The sequence below is a fragment of the Artibeus jamaicensis genome, unplaced genomic scaffold, assembly GCF_021234435.1.
Source record: "Artibeus jamaicensis isolate MK-2021 breed Jamaican fruit bat unplaced genomic scaffold, CSHL_Jam_final contig_233, whole genome shotgun sequence".
In the NCBI taxonomy this organism is placed as follows: Eukaryota; Metazoa; Chordata; class Mammalia; order Chiroptera; family Phyllostomidae; genus Artibeus; species Artibeus jamaicensis.
This window is the reverse complement of record NW_026521486.1, coordinates 39,093,547-39,116,815: the sequence shown is the minus strand read 5'-3', so window position 1 is coordinate 39,116,815 and position 23,269 is coordinate 39,093,547. Positions and strand designations below refer to the sequence as shown.

At 39.1% G+C, this 23,269-nt stretch overlaps 1 protein-coding gene across 7 annotated transcripts in view; it reads right to left on the bottom strand.

The window, feature by feature from the left end:
- Nucleotides 1-23,269, bottom strand: part of BICD1 (BICD cargo adaptor 1) — a 177,962-nt gene that overhangs the window by 39,169 nt on the left and 115,524 nt on the right. For 6 of the 7 annotated variants that reach the window (XM_053662006.1, XM_037139736.2, XM_053662007.1 and 3 more), the window contains exons 3-5: nt 21,544-21,696; nt 13,488-13,913; nt 744-1,838 (exon numbers count right to left, since the gene is read on the bottom strand). In XM_053662006.1, coding sequence (XP_053517981.1) covers nt 744-1,838; nt 13,488-13,913; nt 21,544-21,696 — 1,674 coding nt within the window. Of the gene's footprint in view, nt 1-743; nt 1,839-13,487; nt 13,914-21,543; nt 21,697-23,269 lie in introns of those variants that run through there. The other variant, XM_053662008.1, reaches the window with a different exon arrangement.

The window sequence follows — 23,269 nt, the reverse complement described above, 5'->3', positions numbered from 1 at the left end:
TGCTTCTCTTTATCAACACTCTTTTTCAGCATCCTTCTCAAATGTATCTTCCAAGGTTCATTTTCCAGGGAAATAAAGGTCATCAATATATTCCCGTCTATATTTCATAGCACTGCCATTCAGGTAAAGCTCAAGGAAAGAAAACAAATTCAGTCACCAAGACCCAGGAATTAGTCAGGTAGGGTCTTGTGGTAGCACTTACTTATTCCTGAAGGCAAGATCTATGGTTAGGAAAAATTTTCTACTGCTTAAGCTCTGACCCTGGTGAGTGAACATCCCAACTGAACCTAAACTTTAGACATGTGGTCACTGGTAGAGCTAGTGCACATTCTACCTCAATCTCTTCCTGTTTCTCTCTCTCTCTCTTTCACTTTCTTTCAACAACTCCCTTCTACTTCTCCCGCGGCCTGGCCTGCCAGGGTGTCTTTTTCACTGTAACTCCGTGGTATAAACTGCCAAGCCAGACTAATCTGCCACGCCTCCATTTCCTGTCTTCACATACCACCTGAACTGCCTTTCTATCCTCACCTCTATCTCGACCTACCAAAGCATAGTTACTCTACTATTCCATCCATTCACTGAATTAATAATAATTATATTCTGATCTGGCACTGGGACTTAAGTTCTTATTCCTCCACTGATCTGAACTCTCATCCTGATTATAGCAGACACTCAAAAACATTAAGGACTAAGTGAGTCAGGACAGCGCTGGCTAGCACGCATGGTCAGTAGAATCAGGTCACCTGCTTGTTGGCCTTCAGCACTGCCCTCAGCGTGGCAATCTGCTCCCGTTTGGTGCTCAGCAGGGACTTGAGCTTGAGAAACTCTTCCATTAAGGCTTCCTTGTCTTTATCGAGCATGGGGGTCAGCTCCCGTGCCGCTGCTCTCTGACGAGACAGTTGCAGGGACCGGTCCACAGCTTTCTGCAAATGCTTGATTTGGTCCCGGATAATGGCATTAAGGTTGTAGATGTTCATTGGCTCTTTGCGGATGTCACTGGTATCTAATACTGGTGATGATGGTGGGGCAGTAATAACAGGAGAGATGGTGGGGGTCTTGGTTGGACTCGGTTCTTTGCTGGCCTCTGTGTTTTCTTTTGCAACTGGTTCAGAGGAGGTCCTTGTTTCTACTGGGGATGACGCGCCCCGCCTGGCTAACCGTGGAGACAGAAGTCCCCTGGGATCATCAGGTCCTTTCAGGCTGCCACTACGGGTAACTCTGCTTTGCCTATAGTAGTCCAGCATGACTCTGTTGGGGGTTTCATTATTACACAGACACACATGGTGGTAAAGCTGGGCTAGCTCCTCACTGAATGTCACCAACTCATCCTGGGCTGTGTTAAGGGTATTGTGATTTTCATTGGCTATGCTGGTCATCTTTTGCAATTCCTTCTCCATATGGGCCATCTTCTCACCACTCTCCTTGGTGGACTTCTCAAGGCTTGTCACCTGCTCATCGTACATTTGGATCTTACTCTCATACTTGGTCTTCTCTTCAGTATAGTTTTCCACAGATTTATTGTATTTCTCCTTTAAGGCTTTAATTTCAGCTTTCAAATCAATCACCTCAGTTACTGCCACCCTGTATTTGCACTCAAGGATCTCTAAGCCATTGATGTCCACCTCATAGTCATGCGCCTCCTCCCCTGAGTCCCGGCCCTTCTCCCCATCTTGCTCAGGCTTGAGCTCCTTGCTGCTCTGGAGGCCCCTCATGGCATTCACGTGCTCTGTGAGCCGGTGCACCCGTTCATGCTGCTCTGTCAGCGCCCCCTTGGTGTGTTCCAGCTGTGTCTGTGACTCCTGAAGATTGGCCAGAAGAATGGCCTTTTCCCGCTCTACCTGCAACAGCAAAAGAAAGTCACTGAATGACTGTGATGCAATGCCACTGATGAACTGAATCCATGCACAGTCGGGCAAGTATACATGAAAAATAAATGCAAAAGAGCCATTGTCGCCATTATTTTAAACTCAACTGGAATGTGTTTTCTTATTTCAGAAGTTCTGGTAAGTCAATCACTCTAAGTAAAGCATTCTAAAAGAATTATGCTATGCATATTTGCCCATCCAAATTCTCGTGCTTTATACACATCAATTCATAAAACTTGGATGTTGTTCAAACAATCCTATTTTTACCTTTTAACACTTTACAGAAACTATAACATGACTTAAAAGAGATGGTACTTGGTGTTGTCATTATTCTGAGAGCCTTACACTGCATCTGCTCCTGAATTCACGTGGGATGAGTGCTTGTCTCAGGTGCCTGTGAATCATCCTTTCCCTCCCAAAGCTTAATCCAGAATCAGATACAAAACCTAAGATGGTGCCTTTAACATTTCCTTAAAAATAAGCATTGAATCCCAACAATAGACATATGCTAAGTTTGAGAGCTTTTCATACAAAAGCCAGAGAATACAGACTTTTATAGCTAAAAAAACAATTTACACATCATACCTCCAAAACAAAATTTTTAAATTGGCAATTAATAATAATAATGTGGCAACTTTAGTATTATATTCGTGGTATTATTATATACTGAAAATTTTTCAGGTCTCAATATATAATAGTGTCTCATTAAACACAAGCATATAAGAAATTGTAATCTGGGAATTTTTAAAACCATTTTCTGTCCCTCTATATGGGTAATCAGTATTATTAATTTAAAATTTTTACCTTTTATAATCTAAAATCTTTTTCAATATGCAAACATTTAAATGTTAAAGTATTATATAATAATATTTACATTTTAAAGCATTATATAAGAGGCATCATACCCTTCTGCACTTGTTTTCTTTTTTCTAACTTTCTGTTATCCTTAACTACTTTAAGGATAACAGATTGATGTGAATGTCTTTACATCTAGAAAAAGTTATCAATTCAAACTTCCAAACTTTGCTGGGTCATACATTGTATCTTTCAAAACTCTTCTAAATTTCTAGGAGGCAAGTAAAATCATTATTATAAATACATAACAAATATCAATTATTAAAATGTAATTAATATTTATTTTAACCAGCATATTACTGTAGAAGACATCTACCCACCAATTTATAATACAGCAGTGTAGTATTTTTATGATCCCTGTGGTACTTGATATCCTTCATCTAATAACCATGTAAAGACAGTCCTCACTTTGCCAGGTTCTAATACACATGAATTTCACTGACTATGGTTTAGTTGAAACACAAAATACAGCTTAGATTTCAAAGACCAATACATTAACTGTAACCAAGTGTAAAATACAGTGTAAATTTCAGTGACTAATATAGTAAGTGTAAGCAAATGTAAAGTACACACTTTGCCACTTCAATCTATAAAGTTACTACGTCGTAAACATCCCGACCAGTGACCAATCACATGACTTCATACAAAGGCTTTCGGTGATTGGTCACTGTGTATCTGTTCTTCAGTTCACTCATAGACAGCGAAGTCTGTAGTTGGGCTGTCTTCTTTGGGTTATCTGTTTTTTGTAAAACATTATGTGGGTTTACCACTGTGGGACAAGAAGACAGCCCAAGTGGTAAACCCACATAATGTTTTACAAAAAACAGATAACCCAAAGAAGGAACTGGTGGGCGGAAAGAAGAAATTGGTGGGCGGAAGGAAGGAACTGGCGGGTGGGCGGAAGGAAGGAACTGGCGGGCGGAAAGAAGGAATTGGTGGGCGGAAGGAAGGAACTGGCGGGTGGGCGGGAGGAAGGAATTGGCGGGCGGAAGAAAGGAATTGGCGGGCGGAAGGAAGGAATTGGCGGGCGGAAGGAAGGAATTGGCAGGCGGAAGGAAGGAATTGGCGGGCGGAAGGAAGGAATTGGCGGGCGGAAGGAAGGAACTGGTGGACGGAAAGAAGGAACTGGTGGGCGGAAGGAAGAAATTGGCGGGCGGGCGGAAGGAATTGGCGGGCGGGCGGAAGGAATTGACGGGCGGAAGGAAGGAATTGGCGGGCGAGCAGAAGAAATTGGTAGGCGGAAGGAAGGAATTGGTGGGCGGAAGGAAGGAATTGGCGGGCGGGCGGACGGAAGGAATTGGCGGGCGAGCGGAAGAAATTGGTAGGCGGAAGGAAGGAACTGGTGGACGGAAAGAAGGAACTGGTGGGCGGAAGGAAGGAATTGGCGGGCGGGCGGAAGGAAGGAATTGGCGGGTGAGCGGAAGAAATTGGTAGGCGGAAGGAAGGAACTGGTGAACGGAAAGAAGGAACTGGTGGGCGGAAGGAAGGAATTGGCGGGCGGAAGGAATTGGCGGGCGGGCGGAAGGAAGGGATTGGTGGGCGGAAGGAAGGAACTGGCGGGTGGAAGAAAGGAATTGGCGGGTGGGCGGAAGGAAGGGAGAGAGGAAGGAAAGGAGCATAGAGGGAGGAAGGGAAAGGAAGGGGAGGGGAGGAAAAAGGGGCAACAGAGAAACAGTAAAAATGTTGCAAGTGAAATGTGAATCAAATGTAAATGGAGTTATAGAAGAAATAGCTGAATGTGGGAGTGTAGACACTGCTGATATTTGGAGGATTTTAGATACACAGCCAAAGCAATCTGGCAAAGAACATATCAAAAATGGAAAAAGTAAGGTTTTTTTAAAAGATTTTATTTTTAGAGAAGGGAAGGGAGGGAGAAAGAGAGGGATAGAAATATCAATGTGTAGTTGCCTCTCGAGTGGCCCCCACTGGGGACCTGGCCTGCAACTGCAGGCATGTGCCCTGACTGGGAATCAAACCTGTGACCCTTTGGTTCATAGCCTGCGCTCAATCCACTGTGCCACACCAGCCAGGGCAAAAAAAAAAAAAAGTAGTTTTTATAAAAAGGATGAAAATATCGTAAAGGAAGTGGCACCAGCGTACTAAAGATACTCTCAGAGATATTTTCAGACATTGGAAGTACAAAGGATAAAATGTTGGAAGCTGATCTAAATGTAGATGGGAGTATGACAACTTGTCAAGGCATAAAAAAGATACTCAGTATTATAAATTATAGCATGAGAAGAAAGTAAGCTCAAACTATTTTTGGTAGGGTCTTTTAGGGGAAGGGTTAAATTTTTATTTCAGAGGTAAGTTTTCTAATTTTTAGATTACAGTGTTCTGAGTAGTTTTACTATTTTTTTCATTTCTCTATACATTTATAAACAATGTTTCAATGTAATTGTCTCGTTAATTTGTTTTGCATAGTTTAAGCTTGCTTAATCATATTTATGTCTCCATAATAACATGCAAAGCAAGGATTGCCTGTATTGTGTGGTCAATACAGGAAACCAATTAGTAGGGTTCTAATATATTAAAACTTAAAATGCAGTTTTATTATTTTTAATTATTATTTATAGGCAGGCTCCTAAGTTGTAGCTTTGATTTGTATGACATGGTCTCTGTTCAAATCTATGACAGGAACATCATCCAAAAGTTATGTATTATTGCTATAGAAACCAAAATATTTCAGAAGAATACTGTTATAGATAAAAACAAAACAAAAGCAAATTGAGGCTCCAGCATCAGAGAACTTGAGTCAAACCTTGGCACCAACATTTACTCAGCTACGTGACTCTGGCCAAGCTTCAGTTTACTGATCTATAAAAGGAGCACAAAATGTCACTTTGATGATTAAGATAGTGAATTCACTGTTCAAGGTATTATGCTGGTTGTTGTTAACATGTGGGGAACTGTGGTCCAATTCCCATGACCAAAATGATTCTATGTGGCAATCAGTTTCCACAAATTTGGATCTGTGTGCAAAAGCAACTCTTTCATTTCAGAGTTGGGATATAGTTGAATACAAATCCCCTTAATTGGGTTTCAGTCACTGTAAAAGATTGTATCTCTACAGCTAAAGATGAACAGACTATTGGGTAATAATTTTAAGTGATAACCCAGGTATTATGTAGCATAGTATTAGATGAGGAGCCAAGTCCTTTGAATTTTTGATAGGGGGACAAAAAAACCTCCACAATATGCTATTATTGGTACTGTATACAATCTCAATGCAAACATGTTATTTCAGGAGCTTTTTCTTTTTCTTTTGAAAATTAAGTGAATTTCCTCTGAAAAGTCTAAATATCATTAGATTAGTATACATGATTACAAAAGACAAAGCTACTTCCAGAAAGCCCTTTAACAGGAAAAGCCTATTTGGATAAAATAGGATAAAATAAAATAATAAAATAAAAATTGGACCAGGACAAAATGTACTGAATGTGCCTTAAGCTTGTTTTAGAAGCAAAAGTGTTATAATGGATGAGGTAATGCCTGCAGGAGAGTTTCGATCTATATTCTGTCAATTCACATTGAATATAAACATTTTCTAAGTCTAAAAGGGTAAGTCTATCAGCTCCTTCACAACACCACCTCCAGAAAGCATCAAATAGAACACTGTCTCTTTTCTGTGCCTATATGCTCCATATACAGGGCTAATTTCCACAATTACTACATTTCTGGTGGAATTACTTGAATATGCAATTACCATTTGGTAAAAAATTACCAAATTTTTTACACACACTCATTTCCCCCCCAATTAAGACTGGTCTGACCAAACAGAAAGGGGGGACAGTGGGATAATTCTATAAAACTCCAGCATTATATTTTCTCTCAGCTACTGAGGCCTAGAATATCTTAATTGTATTTGGATTTTAGAGAGCAATGCTTAAACTATTATAGGTACACTGTGCTTTGAATTAATAAATGCCAAACACTTAAAAAATTTAAATTACTGAACATTTTAACTGTGCTATTTTAATCTTCATTTGTGAACTCATCCAAGAGAGTCTTGCTGAGTTAATTATCATCTTCCATCATGACTGAGAATAGTTGCCTTATTTCTCTTTCTAGAACCTTTATCTTCTATCTGGAACTGAGGATTTCAGTTTTCACTGTAAGGCTGGTCATTTGGCCAGAAAATCTAAATGCTTAATTTGTAAATGGTTTAGCCAGTGTAAGTATACAAATACCTTCACTATTATTGTCATTGTTATCATGTCCCATGGACATTACATTTAATTTCACTGAATGTTTATTACCTTTCCAATAAACATATTTACACATATTAAGAACTAATAGGTTTTTTGTGTGTGTGAAGGAACAACAAAAACCACAAAAAATATCCAAAATTTGCACATTCAGTTGGAACTTCTACAGGAAAAACAATCCGAGCTATTTTATAGCTATTAATTTCCATCAAGACTTTATCCTGGTCATGTGACTCTCCATTTGACATTTGATGATTGGTGTGATTCTAATAATGGTATGCCTAGTATCAATGTACATAAAGAGGACTCAGAAATAAATAATTTATCCTTCTCTGCTTGAAGTGAAGCATCTTTGGCAACGCATACCTGTGGCTCTGACAAAAGAGAACTGTGAAAAAAGCTTAACGTAGAACTAAGAAACTCTAGGTGAGAGAATCCAGCAGCTGGGAAAGAAGGACATATATCCTGGAGAGTGTAGTGAACGGAAAACTCCTTTTTTCCCTTCTTCTCATGCACACAAACATATGCAAAGGGACACTTGGACCTTATTTTAAAGCCAGTATCACTGACAGGAAGACCAGATAAAGACATGACAAAGAAAGAAAACTAAAGACCATTATCTCTTATAAATATAGGCAAGAAAATCCTCAACAAAATGATAGCAAACTGAACCCAGCAACATATAAGAAGAATTTTGCAACCAAAAGGGATTTACCTTAGAAATGCAACATCTAAAAATCAATAAATATAATATATTAGTAGAATACAGGACAAAAACCACACGATCATCTCGATATATGCAGAAGCATTTGCCAAAATTCAATACTGCTTCATAATGAAAATAGTCAATAAATGTAGAAATAAGAGAGAATGTCCTCAATCTGATACAAAACACACACAGATAACACACTTAATGGTGAATCCTTTCCTTCTAAAATCAAGAGCAAGACAAAGAATGATGCTCCTGCTACTTTCATTCAGCATTATACTGGACTAGACTATAACCACACAGCAAATAATAAGTGTTGGCAAGGATGCAGAGAAGTCAAAACCTTCATACACTGCCGGTGAAGATGTAAAATGGTGCAGCTGCTGTGGAAAGCAGTCTGGTACAACCTCAGAGGATGAAACACTGAGCTACCATACAGCCTAGCAATTCCACTCCTAGTATATAGTCAAGAGAATTAAAACATATGTGCACAAGAAAACTGGTACTATGAATGTTCACAGCAGAATTATTCATGATAGCCAAAACATGGAAACAACTCAAATGACCCTCAATGATAAAGAAATAAATAGATAAATGAGTAAATAAAATGTAGTCTATCTATACAATGGAATGTTGTTTGGCAATAAAAAGAAATGAAGTACTAATACAGGCAACAACACGGATGAACCTTAAACATGTTATGCAAACTGAAAAAAGCCACACACAAAAGATCACATATTGTATATTCCATTTATATAAAATGTCCAGAATATATAAATTTATTAAGACAGAAAGTAAATTTTAGTGGTTTCGTAGGGCTGGAGGGTTCCTGGAAATAAGGAGTGGCTGCTAATGGGTGCGCTGTTTCTTTTGGGGGTGACAAAAATGTCCTAGAATGGACTGTGCTGATGGTGGCCCGACTCAGAATGTGCCGGAAACCACGGGAGTCAGCCCTTTAAACAGGTGGATTGTATGTTCTATGAATTTTATCTCCATAAAGCTCTTCTTAGGAAGATCTATACAGACCCTACCCCTGGTTGTTTTGTCAACAGATGCTCTTTTTATGTTTGGTGAAATACAGTAGAAAAGTAAGGCTTCTGAAAAGTATGTCTGGTTATAAAGCTGTAAATGTAGTCTTAAACTACAAAGTCTGTAATATTTTAACTACTTACCAACTTTGTACTTGGAAATTGTATTTATCACTTTAAGTTTTAAAAACAAGTAACTGACCAATCTTGTTTTCATTAATTTTACCCCATAAATATTCTGAGTCTTTGTTAAGCAGAGATAACATTTGATTTGACTCTGTGTAGAGAGTCCACTTACTAGGATTGTTCACTTTGAGCAAATGACATAACATTTGTGCCTCGATTTCCCCATCTGTAAACTGGGGATAATAGTACTATCTACCCCATCTAGGTGCATCAACGAATTAGGCTTTGAACCTAATAAATAATTTGCTTTGAACTCTTATAGGTCATACAGAAAACTGACTATTTACCATCATTATTATAGAAAAAATTAAAATCACCTTTAACAGAACAGATCTAAACACAGTATCAATATTTCTTCCATATTCAGGATACAACAAAATATTAATCTCAGCTTTACAGAAACATTACTGTTTTCTCACATTATATGTGAAATTAAATAGCTAGTATGATACTGGAAAAAAAACTCAAAGTTTTCTCCTGCTTGGTTTGACTCTCTGACATGAAGTTAAAGAAAGGCTATTTATCCAAGGTTAAAAATTTCAGCAGAAGCACAGAGAATCCTTTAAACAGATTAGATCGTTTAGTTTTTCCAGACAGGATCTACTTCTTTGCATTCTAATGAAACTAATTAAGTTATTTGACTGTTACTGGAAAATGTCAATTATAATCTACTGGAAATAACTGAGACCTGAGGGCACCAAAAAACCAAAATAATTTATCTCCAGAATACCCTGAAAAATGTCTCTTAGTGAATAAACAATGATACTAATTGAGCCGTTTTCTATCAAGGTCTATTGTCAAGCTGAGACTCTTCCATGAATAAAATGTTTTCCTGAGATACTGGATAAAAAGGGTGAGGGATTAAGAAGTACAAATTGGTAGTTACAAAATAATCACAGGGATGTAAAGTACAGCATAGGGAATACGGTTAATTATAATAACTATGTGTGGTGCCAGGTGGGTACTGGAAATATAGAGGGGAACACTGTGTAAAGTATGTGACTGTTTCACCACTATGTTGTACACCTGAACAACAAAATGACACTGAATGTAATCTGTAATTTAAAAATAAAATTTAAAGTTCTTTTCAAAAAATATTTTCTTATATATTTTTAAAAATTCACATACATTTGTGTTATGTGAAAGTCAGCATGACTAAGTTTAAAATATTCTTGTAGTTTATTGCATACCCTAGGAAGAAATACGGTTCATTAAAATACTCACCCCGATTTGCTTTGTGAAAAATAGCACCCCCAAATATAGATGGAGGTTTACTACCTCCTGCCTTTTCCTGTACTTTCTAGGCTTTGTATATTGGCTATTTATATAAAGTGAAAGTGCCAGCCTTCTTGACACCTCAAAAACTGATGGGTGGTTCCAGTATAATAACTTATAAAATTTTGCAATTCATACCTAGTTTCATATTCACCATCCCATTTAGTCATCACAACTCCACAAAGGAAGGTTGGCTGGGCCGCTCCCCAGGGTTCAGTGTCATTATCTGCAGGCTGTACACCACACTATGCCAGGGCACACTGTTTACAATAAAGTATAGTTGTCCTAGGCTTTCATATTACTCCCGTTTCCCAGCAGATGGCAGTACAGTACCTGGAGAAAGGAGCTCTGTCTGCACCCCCCACCCAGTTCCAACAAAGGCTTCATAGTGACTAGTGACAGGGGCTAATTTATCACCTTTCCCTTCATGAATGCATCTCAGAGAAGTAAAGCAACTCTCACCGGACTTCCCTGATACCCAAGGCAGAAACACAGGGGTTTTCTTTCCCATTTCAAAACCAGGTTAAGTAAATACCCATAGATGGGAAAACAAAATTTATGTACATAGATGAGACCTTGCAAGACAAAACCAGGCTTTGGTCTGGTTATGCTGTTTTCAAAGGGTTCCTTTAATCCTAAAGAAGAAAATCTTAAAAGCTGCATATTCCTGGCATAAGGTGTGTTCCTGCCTGAGCCCCTTCGACACCTTTACAAACGTCAACATTAACTGAGTGCAGGTGCTCAGTGTGAAGGCACACAGCTTTCCCTCCACGCAGTGCTTTGGACCCCGGCCAAAAGAAATCCTAAGAGAAAAGAGGACTACGAAAATACGAACTCTCACAAAGTATGCTAATGTTATAAGCTTGAGATATACAAAGCTGAGAGCTGCCTAATAACACAGCAATTGCTGTACCTATAGCAGCCACAATCTGAAAATCCTTTACAGGAAGGTTTTTTCATACCTCACTTGGTGGCAACATTCAGACAGCCCTAGGTCCCCTGAGCAGCAAAGGGGAGCCTGACTGATGGGAGGCCTTTTGGGATCCTCATTTTTCCCTCAATGTGAATACTCACATGTTTCACTGCAGAAATATTCCTATGATTTAATCCTCCAGGGCAGCACCTGACCCCACTGATGTGGGGAAAACAAAGTCTGCCACCCTAGAAAAAACCTTTTTTGGATATTGATTATTTTAATCGGGTTGTTTTTAAGAAATAAAAAATTCAGAAGAGCCTTTTACCTCCCTCTTATCTGCCTAAAGGAATCCAGGGAGGGCGTGATCACCTTAGTTTTAATATGAACTCAGTGTGGCAGATAGTGAGGAACCAAGCAAAGCCTGTTTGGTAGATGGCCCTCTTTGGCCCATCAAGAATTTGTTTACTGCCCTGGCTGGTGTGGCTCAGTGGCTTGAGTACCGGCCTGAGAACCAAATGGTTGCTGGTTCAATTCCCAGTCAGGGCACATGCCTGGGTTGTGGGCCAGGTCCCCAGTAGGGGGCGCCCAAGGGGCAACCATGCATTGATGTTTCTCTCCCTTTCTTTCCCTTTCTCTAAAAATAAATAAATAAAATACTTTAAAAAAAGAATTTGTTTACCAAACATTGACTATTTCTCATCTGCCTGTGAACTGCCTACCTTCCCTTTGACCTCCCAGATCTCTGCCCTTCCCTCCTTGACTCAGAATAGCATATAAGCCTCAAATGCCCCATTTGTCCTCAGGGCTAACATTCTTATAGAACCCCCATATATATATATATATATGTGCAATAGGCTTGGTTACTTTCTCCTATTAATCTCTCTCATGTCAATTTAATTCTCAGACCAGTCACAAAAAAATTAAGAGGAAAAAGCAGGGATATTTTTCCCTCCCCCATACTATCAACCTGCTTATATTAGTACAAACTGGGCAAAAAGACATAGCAATGCATAGAACTGGATTTTGCAGTCAGGTAAAAGTCTATGTGAAATTCATTTTCTTTTTTTTTAATTTAAGCTTATACTTATATTAATATTTCTTTATTTTTTTAATTTATTTATTTTAATTGTTGTTCAAGTACAGTTTTCCATGTTTTCTTGACTCAAATTCATCATTGTGGAAACAAATTCTCTTTCAGCAGCCCCAAGCCCTGAGCATGTCAAGTGCAGAATACGTTGGCTCTTGATATATTAAAAAGAAGCCTTATAATCCAGGGCTGTCAAACTCATTTTCACGGGGGCCTCATCAGCCCTGCAGTTGCCTTCAAAGGGCCGAATGTAATTTTAGAACTGTGTAAATGTAACTTACTGCTCCTTAACTAGGGGCAAGGAGCTTGGCGCTGCCACTGGGTAGAACCAAGGTGCCAGGCCAGATAAAACAGGTGGAGGGCTGGATTTGGCCCACGGGCCTTGTGTTTGCCACCTGTGTAATAAACTAGTTTTACTGGTTCTCTAGCCTCTTTATTTCTTTCTGCTAATTTCATTTTTTATTCATTATTTCTGTAGCTGTAAAAGAAATATAAGTGGTGTTTGCTATAAAATAAATGATTTCCAGAGTCTTAGCAGCCTGTAATTATCAGCTCTATGCAAAGAACCTCGGAGGGATAACAGCCTGAAGATTAAGCCTCAAATTCAATCATCCAACAATCTCAATGAACCAGTTTCTTGGTTGAGTAGATTTGTAGGAAGCCCGACAATCTGTAGCTCTAAGAAGCCCGGCCCCCAGGTGATGGTGAGGGAGGTGATGTTCCTCAGAAAAAATTTCAATTAGCACTGGGTTAAGGTATGGCAGAGCGGGAAGACTCAAAACTAGACCATCATTTTACAATGAGAGAAGCTTATACATGGGATTCTACACAAGACGTTTGATTTGAAGATGCTAAAATTTAAGGCCCAGCTAACAGTATGTTGGAATCAGAACTCCTTGGTTTCAGATTTATACCTGTTCTATATAAATCTGTATTCTTAATCATATAGTACCCTGGCTAGTTAGCGTATCTTTTAAAGTATTGCTGTGAAGTGTAGCCTCTATTCTTGAAGCCACATATACAGTTGATTGCGATGGAAAAGTTCATTTCTGTCATTTTCCTTGTATATAAAGTTTTTTAATTCTTCTGAGAGATGTGCATCAAGATGCCTGCTATCTCTCTGCCTTCTGATTGCTATCTAATTTGTGGCTCTAAGTAAATTTCTTAAAGCAATGCAGATGAGATTTCTCGACACCTCTTCTGGTATGTCTTTCTAAACTATTGCACTTTCAAAATTGCTAGTTAAAGAAGCAACATTTTTAAAAATAATCTGGAGCGAAAATGTAAGAAAAAATCCCACAACATGCTATGCAATCTGTAAGGAATTAGCCCTAACAGCCCTAAACAAAGTATCTTACCTGCATTAGCTGCTGCTTCAATTTCTGTATTTCTGAAATGTTCAGCTCACTGAATAAGTCAGAAACCGGGTGTAGGGACTCTCCTTTCCTTAAAGTGGGAGTCCGATAGTCTCCATTCAGTTTCACAAGGGGCGCATGGATGTGCCCGTTCATCTTGTCATCATTGTTTGGCTCACTTCCGTCCTCAGCAAACTTGAGTCCATCCACCGAGATGCTGATATGGTTATCGTTGAGGCTGATGTACTGGGAGAGCTCCTTCCGCAGGTTGTTCTTTTGTTCCCGTTCATTTTTCAAGGTCTCTAGGGCTTCTTCCAGTTGGTGCTCAGCGATCTCCTTCAGCCGGATGGCATCTTCCAGCTGGCTGTTCAGCAGCACCGTCTCCTCCTCAAATCGCTTAATCTCATGCTTTAAGCCTTCGTATTCAACCTGAATCAGACAGGATAGAGAAGATTCAGAAAACTAAAATTCGGGGCTTACAAAACTGCCATTCTGACCTAATCATTAAAGAATCAAAACATGTCTAAAAAATAAAAAGCACACAGTATATACACCCTTACGGTAACACAGGATGTTTTTTTTTTAGAAATTCTATATGAATAGAAATTCTATATGAATAGAAATTCGATTCTTAGCGGAGATGAAAATGTGTTTGGTTTCTCTTATGGGGGTCCAATGGTCAAAAGGGGGCACTGTTGACCTAATAAAACATATTTTTTTGTAATTTTTTTATCAGACCACTCACAACTAACATTTTATCATTATTAAAAATTTATTTTATTGCTAATAATGAGGTAATTTTTATACCTTGAGATAAAAGATCACAGTAAGAAAATAATCTCAGTAAATATATATGTTTAAGAGTAAGACACAGAAGCAAAAATCTGTTTAAAAATAAAATGGCCCTGGCTGGCATGGCTCAGTGGATTGAGCAGGAGCCTGCGAACCACACAATCACGGTTCGATTCCCAGTCAGGGCACATGCCTGGGTTGCAGGCCAGTTCCCGGCAGGGGACTCATGAGAGGCAAGCATACATTGATGTTTCTCTCCCTCTCTCCTTCCCTTCCTGTCTAAAGATAAATAAAATCTTTAAAAAATAAATAAATAAAATAAAAATAAATAAAATGGAAGAAAAAAATATATGTGCTTAAGGATAGAATGTGGAATAACAGTACCAATTATGCAATAACGAATATACAGGGTCCAGCACAAATAACGCCCCTGTTATCATGTAAAAATACTTTATTACAAAATTATAAGCATGTAATTCAGTATCATGACAATATCATACTTAAGCACATCACAGGACATTTTAGGTGAAGTGTTCAAACTGCTGTCCATCTCATGTGAGACACTCACGTACCCTACCAACCACACTCGGTGGTGTTACTTGTGCAGGACCCTGTATATATTCTATTGTTATCAATGCAATACTCTTCTGAATGATATCAGACAAGAGCCAGCACAAACACCCTCTCGGATATGAAAGCCCACAGGAAAAAGAGATTTCTACTCTAAACCAATATGCCTTCCTTTGGGCTTTTCCATAGTACATATCACAGGCCACTTTTCAATAAATATTTTTTATGTCCACAACTACATTGCAATCTCCTTAAAAAGAGGAAAGACTTTTCATGCACCTAGGTGTGCTTCCTAGAGCTTCGGATGTTTCTTCATAATGTTTCCACAGAATTCTGCTCTGCTGAATATGCTGTTGTGAAGATAAAAATAAAGTAGAAAAAAAAATAAAGCCATGATATGAGACACTAATATAAACTATGTGTTAAGTTTAAAAATTTAGTGTTTATATTAAATGTATATTTAAAAGTTTTTTAAACTAAAAGATAGAAATTACAGACTATTACCATTTTCATACATTTCTAGTTCTCCCCAACCCCCACCACCCTTCTTCACATAATCTCAATGCAATGGTTTGTCTTGCAAGAGTTAGGATAACAGTTTTCTATACAGTTTTAGTTAGGGTGTAGGTGTGGCTGGTGTAACAGAAACCTAAGTGACAGCAACTTAGTTGAGACAGAAGTTTGTTTCTCTACCATGTAACGGTATGGAGGTAGTCAGTCAAGGATTAGTAGAAATCTTTGCTCCATGAGGTCATCCAAGAACCATGTTCCTTCTGTCTTATTGTACTGCCTCCTAATTTGGTCCACCTGGTCTAAGGTGGCTTGCCCGCTCTCCCTTTAGGGATATGTCTCAATGTTGCCCATACCACTTCTCATACCTCACTGGCCAGTACTAGTCACAAGACATTTGGTGGCAAGGGAGGTGAAGAGCATAGTCTTTACCCCACGTAGGTTTGTGCCCAGTTGTAAACTAGGTACAACATTGGGAGAAGGGAGCAATGGATCCTGATGGAGAAGCAACACTTACTGCTGTAAAGGGTCAATGGAATTTCACAGGTCCATAATGAAAATCATTCAAAAGAGTCAAATCATAGAAATTGCTTGAGATAATGGAATGTAATATCATGGTTCTTCCAGGCATGCTTCATCCTGGCCTTCCTCTTTTCTTTCCCTGGACAATTCAGGGTACCTGTTTGCAAACCTTTGCCAGTATTTCAACCAACCCTCTGAATGCCCCCACACTGTGTGACAGCTAACATTTGCAGACACTAACTTAGTTTGCACTACAGACATTTTATTTTGTAACCCTTGTTACACTGAAAGCCTAGACCAGGGTTTTTCAGACATTGCTGTGACTTCTGGACCAAATCCAGCCCACTGTGTGTTTTTGTAAATAAAGTTTTACTGAAACACAATCACACTGTTTTGTTTACATATTATCTGTGGCTGATTTTCAGTACATGGCCTGCAAAACCTAACACGTACTATCTGGCTGTTGGGAACTGTCCTGTCTGGTTTCAGGAGCTATAACCCCTCCTTGGCAAAGGCTGAGTGAGTGACCTTAGGATCAGAAGCCACTAAGGAGACAAAGCTTATCTCCCTGGCAAGGATGCCGCCTCTGCTCCTTTTACTTCATCCTGCCTGGCCCTTAATGCTTGATCAGTTAGCCAATGACGGGTAAGACTCCTCAAAGGAGGGACGGCCTAAGACAGGCATGATCAGAGGGTCCCAAGAGAAGGACTTAGGGGCTACAGAAAAGGGGCAATAGACCCTTGCCCCTTGATTTTGACATAGCCTGAGTCCTCTTTCTGTCTTTGAGAAGTCTCCTAATCTCTTGGCTGCCTTACTTCCCCTGCCTGACTTAAGCCTGAAACAATGCCTTAAGCCTGAAACAACGCCAATGGTGGGTGCAGCCCTGTGCTGGAAAGGGTGGGTTTCTTGGGGCAATCAGACCTAAGAAAGAATATGTAAAATCCTGTAAAACCGGCTTTGTTTAGAATGCTCTCAATTACATGAAAAGGGTCCAAGCAGGAAGTGAGTTTGTTCCCCAAAAGTTTTATGACCATTTAGCTATCTGCCCCTGACTGAGTTCTTTGTATGTTATCTATTGTTTGATCCTTACTGCCTGATAATGATTAATGAGCTTTACATATATACCAGGTATTCCTATGCAAATTCAACCCAATAAAAGCCCCTCAAGGCAAGGGTCAGGGCGCTCTCCTCTTGAGAGGGTGGGCAAGGGGCTCTGAGGCTTGCTCTCCCCTTGAAAGAGAAGTTGCATCAGCCCTTTTCCTCCACAGGACTCTGTAGTCCGTTTGAATTTATTTTGTTTCATCCACAACGCCAGTCCACAACAATGCGGTCCCATGTCTGCATTATCTGGCCTTTTAAAAAAAAAGTTTGTTGACCCCTGGGCTAGACTTGATGACATTTAAATTAGTGTGCTTTGTAGTTTTTTAATTTTGTGATTTTTAGTCTACTGATGATAGACTCCCTATAAGGCTCTATCATTCTAATTTAGGAAGCTTCATCCATTCCACTCTCTGATTCAAGTTCCTAATATTCACCCAGATGTCTTGTCTTTCTCTGCTTAAGCAAAGGCTGACATCTGGAAAACTAATTCATCCTTCAAGATCCAAGTCAAGAACCTAACCCTAGCTGTGAAGTCTTTGCTGACCCACGCAGGCCAACAGATCCCAACTTGATGGTGCCATCCGTGTAAGGATGCATCATGTGATCAGAGAGCCCCAGCAAACTGGATGGACCAAGAAACAGTGAAAAGACACTTAAAAATAAGCGTTTGATATTTTTTTAAACAGCATCAAAGCAGTCGTCATGAAAAAACAAATCACCACTTTGTTGGGAATCTTTTTAGCAACTTCAGAGGTTAGCAGCTCTTTTTATTTTTGACAACATGAGGGTTAAAAAAAGGTTACATAATCTTTTCAGAGTTAGAAACTTGACAGATCTTACAATGACTCTGTTTTGCAAACCTAACAAACAGCTTTAATATGCAATTACAAGGATGCCTACAAGTTTATTACCTGCCTCCCCTACTAGAACTATAAGCTCTGTGAGTCAGCAACCATATGACAAAGCACACGGCTTCATAGCAAGATATCCTGGAAAATACTGGTTAAAGAAAATAAAACTAAATTGAATATGTTCCCTAGGTCTCTTATGATATTACTACTGGATATATAGCAATAAATCCCTGGAAGAAATGTTTCTTCATAATAGAAGTATTTATTTTACCAAGGGTTTCCAATGCTTAGATAAATATTTGAGCACATAAGTTCACTATGTGAGATATTAGGGAAACGGAATTTATTATTTCTCTCCTCCTTCTACCATCAAAACTCTAAAACTTAAAACTAACATAATTTCCTGTTCTATGTTCAGTAATACTGCAACCAGGCAAAGTTTCCTAGCCCCAGTCCCCAGTACCAATACTGGGACTAGGCATTAAAAACATAGCTGCTTACAGAGAAACCCCCTCTTAGAAGATGAGACCCAACTAAAACAGCTTCCTCAAGACTCGTGTCAAGACTCACTTTGTTGTACTTCCCAGCTCAAAGCTTTGTCACAAACTCAGTTTATCCCAACCAGTTTTCCCCCCAGCAAAACCCAGAGCAGACCCTAAAATCCTATGGACACCCTTCTCTGAGCCTCCCATTTTGAGACATTACTAAGGTTCTGTGGAGGTGGTTCCTTAGGCCAGAGGCCTGACAAACAGCTTTGCTTCATCCGTGCCTTTTTCTGGTGGGGAACTGACAGCTGACCTCTCTCTGTATCACTGCTGCTTCTTCCTGCCCTTCTTTCTGTGTTTGAAAAGCACAGAGGGGAAAAACGTATTCATAAGGTTGGACCTGATTTCATTTTGGGCACAGAACTGACTCCAGGCACAGAACCAACTCCGCACACGGAGGGATGTGGCTGAAGTTTTCAGTCAATTCTTTGATGTTCCCATATATTTCATATTGAGGACCACACGTAAAAACTGGTTTGGGTCCTGACTGGTGTGGCTCGGAGGGCTGAGCGTCATCCTGGGAACTGAAAGGCTGCCGGTTTGATTCCCAGTCAGGGCACATGCCTACGTAGTGAGCCAGGTTCCCAGTTGAGGGCGCATCAGAGGCAATTCATCAATATTTCTCCCCCTCTTGCTCCCTCCCTTACCCTCTCTCTAAAAAATAAATAAAATCTTTAAAATTTTTTGTTTGATTAATTATAATTATTTGAAATTTTAGTTTCCTCTCTAAGGCAAAGGAAGAATATAAGAGAAATTTTTAAAAACCAATTTTTTAACTCTTTCAAGTGTTGATGCAATGCCTTCTACGTGCCAGGCCCTCTTCCAGGTGCTACATCATGGAGGGATGGAAAAACATACCAATATACACGGGGTACAAAGGAAGTAAGAAGTGCTACTTAAACAACAATCATTCAGAAAATAATCAATAAGGAAAAGGGAACTTCAGAAGGAAAGAATCTTCAAGCTCTTTGAACCGAGTATTTCACCATGTTAATAGCTCTGCTGTGGAGAGCAACATCAAACCGGGTTGGAGAGCGTATTTTGTACGGGGAGCTTCAGTACAACGCAGACCATTTTTGAGACTGAAAGCCAGCCACCATCATCCGTTTGAAAAAAAATCTGTGGCATAAGTTATTACATTTAATATTTTGTTAATTAGAAAGAGAGTTTATGATAGATGCTAACTCCTATAAATAAAGTAGGAGGAAAACAGAAACCCAAAACAGCACTTCTTTCATTGGGAGAGACAGGGGGACACCACAGTGCACTCATTTGTCAGCAAATGAATGACTGAATGGTCCTTTGTATGGAAAATGATTTCAAATTAATTAACTAGACACTTAATTGGGAAATTACCATACCGCATCTAGGAACTAAAATGAAAGAGATGTATACATTTTCCTATTTGTTTTCTCCCCCCAAACTTCTGAGGTAAGTGTTGGGTTCTTTTGTTTCGATTACCAGTGGAAGGGCCGGGGTAAACGGTAAACAGTAATCTGCCAAACTGACAGTACAAATTCCCACCGAAACGCCTCTGGGCTAATGAATACTCACAGGGTACCTTGGCAGTCTTTCAAGAATACCTAATACTGGCCTCAATTAACCTCCTGAGTAAATTAGTCTGCCACAGTGACTGGAGATTCTGCAGCGAGTACGTCTGGTCCCACTCATGCCTGGTGTGGAGAGCAGTGAGGATTTTCAGGAATCACAAGTAATGGCCACTTCAAATATTTGCACTTCAAGTAAATTTGCTTCCAGCTCTCTGCATACTTCATCAGAGACAGAAAAAAAAACCCACAAAAAATACCCTTCTTATTTTAAGGAGTTTCTGAGAAGCCTATTTTTAAAAAAATTCTTTTAACTCTAATTTTCCCCACTGTGAGCTCAATGCCTTCAGTCAAATCAAGAGCTGGAATGTGCATGGTACTGAGAGCCCTCCACACACACAATGATTCAGTACTTAACGGGAGGGAATGGGGTAAAAGCACACACAATATCCTGGTGACCCTTTTTCAGGCTCTGAACCACCCCTGCACTCCTCAGAAGAGATCTTGTTCCTCCCACACGCCAAAGATGGGGGAGATGGCAATGATCAGAAATCAAATTTTGATTGTACCAACACCTGGCTATTCCCTTTCCTCTCTTAACCCCCATATATATCAAAATCAGTAATAGTTTGGGAAGGAGCTACCAACTGGAAAAGAAAGTAGAAGCATACATCTGGGCTGGCCTTTGAGTTCACTGTTGGCAAGAATCCTACCCTATGGGTTTGGTATCTTTCTAGCCTAGCATAGTACCTGGCACAGGGTGTGTTGGCCTGGCCTGAGAGGTTATAACAGTGTCTAGACCAGAGTAGAGGTTGTGGCTGAGGAAGCACCTTGAACAGATCTTAAACATACAATTCACCTTTGCTTAACAAACTGATAAAATTGTATTCATAAATAAGTTCTAAAATTACAGATTCAAGAATGCTATTACTAGTAATAGTAACAAATCAAATGCAAATAAGAATATTAATGCAATATTAATAGGAATGCATCAGGAATATTAAGCAATTACATTAAGTCTCACTACCAAAAAAAATTGTTAAAATATACACTTGCAAACTTTTCAGTTAGGTTATAGCCAAAAAAAGAAATTAAGCATTTTCTTCTTCCTAAAGTTTTGTTCTTACTGATTTATATTTCACAATCCCTTTCCCTGTATGATGCAAAAGCAATTGAGAAAGAGGGGGGATGAGAAAGAGAGAGAGAGAGAGAGAGATTGGAAGTGATCACAGGGAGACCTTAAGCTTATAGTACAAAACACACTTATAGATCCAGGTTTTAATATGTTGTCATGTTAAGTTGATTATAATACATAAGACCAGGTCCTGAAATCAATTAATATAGAGCTAATATATAAATTAAAATTTTTCTTATCCAGTGAAGCTTTATTATAAATTATACTTCTATTAGGTCTGCCTTCTAAGTGTTAGCTAATATAGAAGGGTTGGAAAATTTCTTAACTAAAATAGGAGGGTTGGGAAATTTCAGCACATAAATACTGTAAGGAGATTAAGGCAAATTTTGACAGGTTCCTTCCTGAGAAATAAAGAGAAGATTTAACCTTGGTGGTCAGAAGACATGGTCCATCTGGAATGTAACCAAGTAACTTCTTAAACCTTACCTGGTTCTGCTTTAATGTGGACACAAGTTTCTGCAGCGTTATATTTTCTTCTTCCAGCTCAGTATAGTCCTGAAGGAGGCGTGCCTCTCGGAATTTATATTCTCGAATCTCATCCTTCATCCGTATTCTCTGCAGCTCCACCATTTCATTGTTCTGAAACAATATAATAAACCATCAATACAAAACTTTCTTATTCTAAATACTGTGAAGTGTAGATAAAGTCTGCATAGTTAAAAATAATCACGTGTCAATTAACAATGGTGATACATTCTCAGAAATGAATCTTTAGGCAATTTCCTCATCACAGGGTGAACACACAGAGTGCACTCACACACACCTAGATGGTCCAGCCCACTACACACCTGTGCTGTGTGGTACAGCCTAGTGTTCCCAGGCTACGAGTCTGTACAGCATGTTACTGCCCCAAAACAATTCAAGATTAAATCAAGCACAAGAGAAAAGAATGTGATGAAGATAGTAATACCAGATGTATGAGGCTGCTGCCAACATAACATGGAATACTGACTTACAGCAAATTTTTAATAAGTAGGAAGAATATACTCTAAACTGATTAACATTACCTTATAGTAAATACACAAACCAGTAACAGTTGTTTATTAACATTATCAAGGATGTACTGTACATAACTGTATGTGCTCTACTTTTATGATTCACAGTGCAGCTGGTTTGTCTACACCAGCATCACCAGAAACACATGAGTAGTGTGTTGTCCTACTATGTTAGGACTGCTTTGATACCACTAGGTAACAGGAATTTTTCAGCTCTGTTATAATCTTAAAGAACCGTCACATATGTGGTCCATCATTTACCAAAAATGTTGTTAGTGGCACATGACCATACCATAATTTCAAAGCAGTGACGGTATTTCAAAGTACCTGCAAGAACTGAGCAGTGGTATAAAAACACTGATCACAAAGTCATGGATGCTGCTAATACTGCTGAGGTGTGTTGCCTATATTCAAATGGAAGAAAGTGCTAAATTTCAGCTGAAGTTTAGTGAAAATGAAGATGTCATTTTTTCCATCTAAGTTTCCCATGCTGAATTCTACCCATAGACTCAGATTAGAAAACTCTGCTGCCTCTACTTGTCCTTTAAATGCAGTTTGAATGTCATCTTCTCAGAGACCTTCCCCAAAAAGCTAACGTGAGACAGCTCCCCTCCTTACTCACCATCACCCTGTGACTTACTTTACAGGCCAGCATCTAGCAGTGAGTAGGTACTCAAAAAATAATTGTTGAAGGAACAGTACTGATCATTACTTGAAATTGGCTATGTACTTATATGTACTTTTATCATTTATTAAATTTCCTTTTTCATCTGAGTATAGCAAACCTTTCTATAAAGTTCATTTGATGTGTTTGAATTTCGAGTATATTTTAGGTTCACATAACCACAGAATGAATAGTGAAACACTCATACAAATGGTTAAACACAAAATTTTAACAAGAATATTACTGCTTGGATGGCGGCTTTTTGTCTTGTGTAGTTTCAGAGTGGGGAGCAAAGGGAGAGTAACGCACCAAGAAGTAAAACATGCCTAACTCTGTGGAAAAACTAGACATGTAACTCCTCTTCACTGCACAGTACAGTGACCTGGGGGCAGAAACATTACTTTATTCCCTGCTCCCTTGACAATACTTTGGGCACTATACACTCAAAAAGTGTAAAACTAAAAAATGGTACATTTTGGCAATACAGCCACAT